At 47.9% G+C, this 9593-nt stretch overlaps 1 protein-coding gene across 1 annotated transcript in view; it reads right to left on the reverse strand.

Annotated features, from left to right (window-relative positions):
- CUNH11orf80 (chromosome unknown C11orf80 homolog) overlaps nt 1-9593 on the reverse strand; it is an 82850-nt gene that overhangs the window by 19847 nt on the left and 53410 nt on the right. The window contains exons 8-10 of the mRNA XM_045297156.1: nt 7025-7217; nt 3925-4072; nt 1434-1580 (exon numbers count right to left, since the gene is read on the reverse strand). Coding sequence (XP_045153091.1) covers nt 1434-1580; nt 3925-4072; nt 7025-7217 — 488 coding nt within the window. The remainder of the gene's footprint in view (nt 1-1433; nt 1581-3924; nt 4073-7024; nt 7218-9593) is intronic.

The following is a 9593-nucleotide window of genomic DNA, read 5'->3' on the forward strand; positions in this document are numbered from 1 at the left end:
GCCACACTGGGTTTGGGTGACATTGCTGCAGAGTCAAGGGCCAGGAAGCAGCAAATCTGCAAACAGCCCAGTGCTTATGACGCATGTGCCTCATGAACCCCAGACTTCACCACTGCTTCCACCTTTACCGAGAGAACATTCTATCGGCTCATTACCTCTACTGCGTCTGAACAAGGGAAGTCTCTCCGTTTCCTGGGGTCTGTGTGGCAACCACAGAAAGCCATTCCCAACTGCACCCCATGTCACCGAAGCTGTTGGACCAAGGCCAGGCCAGGCTGGCTGCAGTTCTTGCTTCTGCCAGGAAGGGCAGCATGGTCCTGGAAAGTCACTATCAGGCCTGGCTTCACATCAGCATCATCTGGGAAACTGTCAACATATACTGATCCCTGGTCTCCAAAGAACCTGTACTGACCCCTGATCTCCAATGTAGTCCACCGAGATCTGAATCCCTGGAGTGAGGACTGGGCAATTTGAGATGTTCCTGGGGATTATACTGGGCAGCTGAGGCTAAGAATGCTTCTTAGAAGTGAGGATGGCAAAACTTTGTCTCATACAGGAGTTATCAAGAGGGACCAGCCCCTGGAGAATGACATCCTGCTTGTTGAAGTAGGGTCAAGTGAAGAAGAGAAAGACCCTCAGTGAGGAGGACCATCACAGTGGTTACATGGTGGGCTCAAACGTCGGCATGGTTGTGAGGATGGTGCGGGACCGGCAGTGCTTCATTCTATTGTACATGGGGTTGCTATTGGAACTGATCCAGCGGCACTTCACAATGACAACAAGGCTGAGGACCACTGTTGAGGGTGTTGTAAGAAGGAGCTGCATTTGTCAGGCCAATCAACCTGGACATGGCATCGCGAAAGTGAGGCATGTAATAAATACATCATGTCCATGGAGCAGATCCTTGGTTTAATTTATTTAAGCCAGGTTTTCACTGAAACGGTTGCTCTACAGAAATAGATATAGCAGCTGCCGGGAAGGTGGAGGGAGGGTGAGGTGGAAAGGGGGAACCGACTACAAGGATCTACATATAACCTCCTCCCTGGGGGACGGACAACAGAAAAGTGGGTGAAGGGAGACATCAGACAGTGTAAGATATGACAAAATAATAATTTATCAACTATCAAGGGTTCATGAGGGAGGTAGGAGCTGGGAGGGAGGGGAAAAATGAGGAGCTGATGCCAGGGGCTTAGGTGGAGAGTAAATGTTTTGAGAATGACGAGGGCAATGAATGTACAAATGTGCTTTACACAATTGATGTATGTATGTATTGTGATAAGAATTGTATGAGCCCCTAATCAAACAATTAAAAAAAAAACAAGAATTATATATAGCAGCAATTCAGCACTGTGCACCATGCCAACACTTCCCTTTCTTTATTCCCTTAGTATTTAAGAACCCCAGAGCTGGCAGCCCCATCCTCCTATACCTACCCCAGAGTTCCATCTGCTGGGCTGGAAACCCACTGTGGAAATCCACGAAGATGAAAAGCAGCAGAGTCTGTCCCTGTGGGGCCACATCCTGAGACAGACGCCCCTCACAGGACTTGGCCTGACAACGCATGTCGGGAAGCACCAGATCTAGAAGGACAAGAAATGACACAGTATTCTCAATACCAACCCCCAAATCATTCTGACTCCCAGGGAGTCCTCGCAGTCAGAGTGGAACTGGCCCAGGCTTTCCAGGAAGGACTCAGCTTTATGGGCACACATAATGATATCTTTCTCCCTTGGGACGGCTGATGGGTTTGAACCACAGGACGGCTGATGGGTTTGAACCACAGGCTTTTCAGTTAGCAGCTGACTACTTTGACCACTGTGCCACTAGGGCTCCTCTTTAAGATAAGCAAAGACCTCCAATCAAAGAGCTTAGGTCCCAAGCAAAGATGATCTGGGAGGAGGAGATCTAAACTCAAACACTACCTTCTCTTGATGCTGCTTCTCTAGCCACATGACAGAACAAAAAGTAGAGACCTAGGAGGGACAATAGTCACCGGGCTTGTAAAATGCAGACCAAACAACACTCTTGTATTTGCTGAGCAAGAATTATATGTCAAGTTCATTTGCTCCTCATATAACTTTCTAAGGTGGTATCATTAGCTACTAGGTACTGCTAGGCCCAGGCAGAGGTTAGATAGAGACTCAAGTGATGACAGTCGTAACAGCTGACTTGGACTGACTGCTTACAAGACACCAGAAACCACAGTAGAGTTTGTGCATTGTTTTCTCATCACGCAGACTCCACAGCAGCACTATGGAGCCCTGGTGGTGCTGTGGGTTAGGCGTTGGGCTGCTAAGTCAAGGTCAGTGGTTCAAATTTACCAGCCACTTCATGAGAGAAAGATGAGGCTGTTCGTTTTGGTAAAGATTTACAACTCTCCTCTGTCCTATGTATACTGCTATGAGTCAGAATCGGCTAAAAATGGCAGTGGGTTTCGTTTTGGTTTTATGGGGCAGGAGCTACTCACAGGCCCATTTCACAGGAAGGAAAAGAGGCCCCACTCTGCGAAATAAAGGCCTTCCCAACATGGGACAGTAAGTGGTGGGGCCGAGTTCCAGGCTGACCTTTAACCAGGAGACTACCTGACATCTGTGTTCCCAAGTAACCCTGCGCCTGGTGGTAACTTTCTAGGACACGGACATTTTAAGAGTGCAGTCGAGACAGTCCTGAACTCCAGTCCTCACAGCGAAGTGCCACCGCGTGGCTCCTGATTCCCTTCTCTGGAGTAACGAGGGATGCAGTCTCTACCTGAGTCATTTCTAAAGCTAACGGAGAAAGTCCAGGCAAAATCGGAAGCAAAGCAACAAGCTTGATGCTAAAAATGAGAGATAGGGAGCCCTGAAGAGTCACCTCAGTGACCCTCTATTACAAAATCCTGACCCTCTTAACAGCCCATTGAAAGAACACAAACATTCTTTCCTCACGGAAAACAGTTACCTCAGACTGCCTGTCCCAGGGCAGGCTCCTCTCAGTCACCTTCTGCAATAATTTCCACTTCTGGGAAAAAAGCTCACCCTGAGGGTGACCTCCTAGAGGAAGGGTCTGCTCCTGCCCATAGACCCTCCCCTTTGAGGGAGACTGCACCTTCCCATAGCAGTCACAGCCCTACTGGTCCCCTCCTTCAGGGTTCACATGACCACAGATTATTCATGGAATGCAGGCTCTCTAGTCAAGCTCAGAGATGTGGACCTCTGAGATGTCAGTGTGAAGTTGCATATTCCTCTTGTCTAGTTTTATTTGGTGATCCAGTTATTGACCATCAAACTCTCAGAATTCACACAACACTGTGGTTCTTAGGCCCTCACACTTTTAGGACCATAGTAGAGCCCGCAGGGACACCTGGCTTTCCCGGATCTCACACGGTTCTGCCATTGACATGGTACGGTCCTGCATTTCGCTGCCCGTTTCAGTGGAAAACATTGCGTCTACCCTCTCTGGCAGATGTCCAGCTTTGATGGGTTTCTCTCTATTACGTTGTTTATTTCTTTCTGCCTTGCATTTCTGTGGTGTTTTGATTTTTTCCTACAAAATCTTATATGGATTTCCCCACTGTATTAGGAAACATGCTATCTTTTCTCTTCTGTAGTCCAAAGGAGTTATTATTCCCTTAAAGCCCCAGAGATTAAGGTACAGACAAATGCCCCCAAACAAGTCCCTAGCAGATGAAGGGTTCAGGTGGCAGCAGTGAGTGAGCGTGAGGGAAGCAGCAGCCTTCACTTGCCGAACGGTCAAATTCTGATGGGGCCTCCATAGCTACCTGTCTCCCTACAATGGGGTCCCAACTTGGCCAAACTTTCCCACCCTAACCTGGGCCATCGGATCAGTGGGTCCCTATTTTTACAGACAGCTCCTATTCATATTTTCCTGAATTTCTCAGATGTTTGTCGAGTTTCTTCACTCCTGTGCAGAGAGAGCGAGACACACCTCCATCCAAATTGAAATCCAAATGGGGTGTCACACACCAGTCGTATTTCTTCCAGTCGATGAAACAGGAGGGATCTGTGAAGACAGTAGTTGGTTGCCTCTGACCTGGCAGTAGCAAAGGCAGACCTGAAGGTCCATAGAGAAACATGTATGGAAGCTAAAGAAAACTGCCAGCTTATAGTTCGTAATGACTACATGCCACTTGTATCAGGCACACACCACTCTGGTCTGGCCTGCAGACCCAAAAACAAACAAAAGTGGCAGGCGGTAAGCCTCTGCACTGGAGCGAGAGGGGAGGCCTGGAGATGACTCCTCTTGAGGCCCAGAAGTTGGTTCTGGGGTTAATGAGTGGGGACTATAGGTCCAGTATTGGGGTGATGAATTCACTGATCTGACAGATTTGAGTGGTACTATGGCCAAATACTGTGCTAAATTCTGGGGATTCAGAAACTGGACATCCAGATTGAATGACCACCCTCTTTTATTGTCACCACAGGGATCACTACCTGGCATTATTCATTTGTTCTTTTTTTTACAGGAAAGTTGTCTGTCTTGTTCCTTCTGGAGAGGGGGATGAGGAGGAGAAACATTAGTTTTACTCTGTACTCCTCTATTGTCTAGATGGGGGGTGGGGGGGGGAAGGAACGCTGGCTCTCAGGCCATATAAGGCCCGCTAAATCATCAACAGCAGCTACATCGCACGCCTCACCAAGGAGAAGCAGTTCCAGTCATCACTCTTTGGGATGAATTAATTAAATGTCTGACCAATATGACTCATGAATGATGCTATATATAGCCCAATGGTCCTGGGCAGAAAAAAAGCTTCCCTACTCCTAGTCTAGATGTTAAGAACATCTTTAACATATAAAACGTCCAAGCATAGTCTTCACTGATGCTCCTTTTCCTCCTCCCACCCTTAGAGACGTTCTCAGCTGACATCTACCAGAACATGACCCTGGCCTTCCTCCGGCCATATGCTTTCTACTCTCATTTCATTTACTCCCACAACTTCAGTGCTGTAATATCGACGGCTGATTGTTATTGAGCATTTCTTCTATGTCAGGCAGTATGTTAGGCACCTCATCAATCATAGTTAATCCTGAAGCAACAAACAAACCAAAAGCCTTTGGCGGGGGCAATAAAGTTATGGGGCAGGCATTATCATCCCCATTTGAAAGCTGGGGAAATAAAGGTTTAGACTGGCTAAGTATGTTGTCTACAGTCACATATCGATCCCCACCCCCACCCCTGTGAATCTAGCACTTAACACCTTGCCGTGGTCTTCACCACAGCACAGTGCCATACTGAGTCTCAAGTCTCCGTAGCTCTGATCACTGGCAAGTCTAGACTAGAATTTCTAGATAGATGTTTACTCTCTTAAAAGATGTCCTACTGTGAGCAACACAAACTCAGCAGACTAAACGCCAAAGTCGTCTTCTTTAACTCCTAGTTCTGCCATTTGCTTTGGGTCTTGCTTGGAGATGTTATGGGTCTGCCAGCCATCAATGAAGGGACCTTGACATCAACTTCAGTCCTACTATACCTTGACTTCTCCTGTCCCTCATCATGTTGATTCCTCCCACCACACTTCAATTCAGATGAGCATTTTCTTTTGCTCAGCTCACTGACTCATTTACTGATGACTGACGCCTCCCTTCTGTTCACCTTCCTCTGTGCTACTGAAGCCCCTTTCTAAAGTCCCCAGACACACTCAAAACTAAAACACCAAACTCATTGCCAGTGAGTCAACGCTGACTCATAGCAACCCTCTGTGGGTTTCTGAGACTGTAACTGTTTACAGGAGTAGAAAACCCAGTCATTCTCCCAAGGAGCTGCTGGTGGTTTTGAACTCCCAACCTTGAGGATCACAGCTCAATATATAACCACTATGAAACCAGGTGGCTCCTCACAGACACGCTAGCTCCACCACACTTCATTCCAGTGACTTTGCCAGCGTCATCTCACCCTCCTACACCATTCAGCCCACGCTTCAGTCATATTACACTTCTAACACAAACCACATTCATCTCTGCACATGTCATTCTAACGTAAATGTCCTCCTCCTTTCAAAGGCCTCTCTGCCATCTTCAAACATCCACGAGGCTCCAATGTCTATCCTGTGGTGGTTACTCCCTCTTCTGGGCTTTCGGAGTGCTCTGCCCCTCATAGCACTTACACTCATGCCTTCTTTATATGGTCATTTGAATCCATGTGTGTTTTCCTATTTGGCTACAAGTTTTTAATGATGCAACCTGCCCCAGCACCTATTAAGAGTTGTATACATACTAGATAGGTGAAAATGATAGTTAAATAGATGTTTATTTTAAATAATTTAAAATCAGAAGTGGTGCTTTTAGAGCTAGCAGCTGAAGCCTGGAGAGGTTAAGCCACGAGTTCAGGGTCAAACAACAGGTCCTCTGATCTCAAGTGCAGATGCTCCTTCCATGATATGCAAACTTGGCTGCTTATTGTTCTTACCCTGTGAAACTTTGAATCCCTTAAGTGGCACATTCTCAGGCCAGTGTGATGCAGGTGATGAATCGGTACAGTCTCTAGACAATATACCAATTCATCCTGAGACTTGTAATTTAAAGGCACGCTCGCAGGTTGCGTAAAAACTAAGGCCCTCCTCTGCTGGGCTATAACTCATTGATTGGTGTGAGTCCTTGAAGGAATTGGCCTGCGTGTACAAGAGCCCTTGGGGTCCAGCGACCCCAAGCTGGTGAACAATGAAGGTCACAGAGGAGTCACTGAGCAACAAACTTTCTGTGCCTCACTTGCTCTGAATCTCATTTTATCCCATTGGAAATAAGGCTAGAACTTTGTTCTCCCAAATGTTTTAGAAGTAAAACTCCTACCCTGTGAGAAACACCTAGCTTTCTCAAACCTAATAAAATCAGAGGAAAGAGCATTATGTTCCTCAATTGCAACAAGAAGTTGCAGAAGTAACAGAAAACAGTCTGTAAATCAGTGGGAGACACTTGGGTCCTGGCTGTGTGCTTCGGGACCCAGAGCTCATATGCTGAAGGCTTTCTTTGAATGTTGGTATAAAATCCCCCTTTTAAAGACAGTTGGAAAGACTTTATGATCCAAAGGATATGGAAACTGAAGAAATCCTGTCCATCTGGTTGGAAGAGGCCTCCAGGCAGGAACACAGAGCAGCCACTGGCATCAGTATCAGCTCGCCCAACAAGCCCATGCCAGCCACGTCATCAGGGATGGAAAGTGTGACCGGTTGTCCTGGCACAGGGTGAATTCTGCTGCAGAGGAATTCAGTTGCACCAAATGTCGGTCTACTGTCAAAAAACAGGGGAGACAAATTTAACTCTTCTTCCTACGTGAGAAATGACTTAATGCGAATCATACATCTGCTGAGAGTCTAGTATCCAGAATAGATAAGGAACTGTTACAACTCAACCACAGAAAGGAAAAGCACCCAATGGGGGGAATGGGCAAAGGAATTGAATGGACATTCTCCAAAGAAGAGATACAACAAGGTGCTCAGTGTCTTCTCACTAGGAAACTGTAGACCAGAACCACAAAGAGCCACCACTTCCCACCCACTAGGGTACCTGTAATAGAAATAATACAGTAACCCCTGAGGCTGGAACCAGTGTAAGGCAGAGACCTGCCAGATTTTTGTCACCAACAGAGAATGATGGAAAACTGGAAAGAGTGCACCTGCCAGGGGCAGGAAATGTGGGAGACTCAGAAAACCAGGTTGGCACTAAGAACCAACATTGGTAAAAATGGTGAGGAATGAGAACCCTCATGTCATGCATTGCTGGTAGGATTGCAAAATGGTATAGCTACTGTGGAAAATATTTGGTGCTAAATAAGTAAAAGTTACATTAAAAGTTAACCAGGGAACTACCCATCAACCAGCAATTCCACTCTTTGACGTATGCCCCAAAGAAAAGAAAACGGCTATTCAAATACTGTATACAAATGCTCACAGCAGCACAATTCACACAGCCAACAGGTGGAAGCCATCCAGATATCTTTCAACAGATGAATGGAAAACCCAATGTGTTACATCCAAACAATGGAATATCATTCATCCATAAGGAGGAAAGATGTTCTGATGCATGCCACAACGTGGATGAACCTCCAAAACATTGTCAAGTCAAAGACACCAGACACAAAAGGTGTATGATTCAATTTATGTGGCATTTTTATGATTCCATTTATATGACAAGTCAAGAGTAGGCAAATCCCCAGAGGTATAAAGCAGATTAGTGGATGTGGAGGGGTGGGAATGGGAAGTGACTGCTTCATGGGTACATGTCTCCTCTAGAGGTGGTGAAAATGTTTTGGAATTAGATTGTGGTGATGGTTACATAACATTATGATAATAAGCTGCCTACCAGTAGTGATTATATATTTTTTAAACCCCAAAAGTCAAATTCACTACTATCGAGTCTGTAGGACAGAGTTGAACGACTTCATAGAGTTTCTGAGACTGTAAATCTTTATGGGAGCCAAAGTCCCATCTGTCTCCCTAAGAGTGGCCGGTAGGTTCAATCCTCCAACCTTGTGGTTAACAGCTCAATGCTTAGCTCTCTGCACCACCAGAGATCCTTTGTATGCCAGGGAGGACTAAAGAAAGATAGAGGGTGTGGACTTCATTATCTGTATATATAAAAGAATAAAACATGTTCTAATCTGAGGTGTAATGTGGGGCAAGACCAAGAAAAGAGATTTTTTTTAAATGGCGTCGGGGCCCAAAGCCCAGCTCTTTAGGCCCGCGCCTCTACCCTGAGGTCTTCTATGGCAGCCCTGGGCCTCCTGGTTCTCAGGTGCCGGGGGGAGCCACAGTCTCGCAGTTACATCCTAACCAGGGGGGCTTCCGCCCTGGGACCCCCTCACTGCACCCTTACAGGCCACAGCCCCTGTACTTGCCCCCAGGCCCAGCCCCTCCCTCAGCATTGCTCTCTGGGGTAGCCCTCAAGGGCCAGTTTCTGGATTTCTCAGCATTGCAAGCAACAGAACTGGGGAAGTTGCCGGCTGGAGGGGTGCTCTATCCACCCTCTTCCTTTCTCTGTTCTCCAGCTTTCTGCCCTAGCCCTCTGCCAGACCCACCCTTGCTGCAGGTGCTTCTGCCCGTGCTGGATTCACAGCTGCCTGTGATGAACTTCGGCTCTCTGCCGCCAGCACCACCTCCTGCCCTCCCCCTCACCCCCACCCCTCTCTTTCCTCCCTGTGGGCCCAGCTTTGCAACCCCCCAGCCTGGCTGTGCGGCCTCCACCTGCTCCTGCTACTAGGGTGCTGCCTTCACCTGCCAGGCCCTTCCCTGCTAGCTTGGGGCGAGCAGAGCTGCACCCAGTGGAACTGAAGCCGTTCCAGGATTATCGAAAACTGAACAGCAGCCTTGGAGGGCCTGGGTCTTCACGGACTCCCCCAGCCGGAAGGTCCTTCTCGGGCCTGAATTCCCATCTCAAGGCCCAGCCCTCCACCTACAGCAGTGTCTTCCGCACCCAGGGCATCGACCTTTACCAGCAGGCCTCTCCCCCGGATGCCCTGCGCTGGATGCCCAAGCCTTGGGAGCGGGCAGGGCCACCACGAGAAGGGCCCTCTCGACAGGCAGAGGAACCTGGGTCCCGAGGGGACAAGGACCCTGGTTGCCCCCACTCCGCTGAGGGGGAGTTCCCCCTAACGCCCTCGCCCCT

Source organism: Echinops telfairi, unplaced genomic scaffold (assembly GCF_000313985.2).
Source record: "Echinops telfairi isolate 266 unplaced genomic scaffold, ASM31398v2 ScPeMD7_7417;HRSCAF=8455, whole genome shotgun sequence".
In the NCBI taxonomy this organism is placed as follows: Eukaryota; Metazoa; Chordata; class Mammalia; order Afrosoricida; family Tenrecidae; genus Echinops; species Echinops telfairi.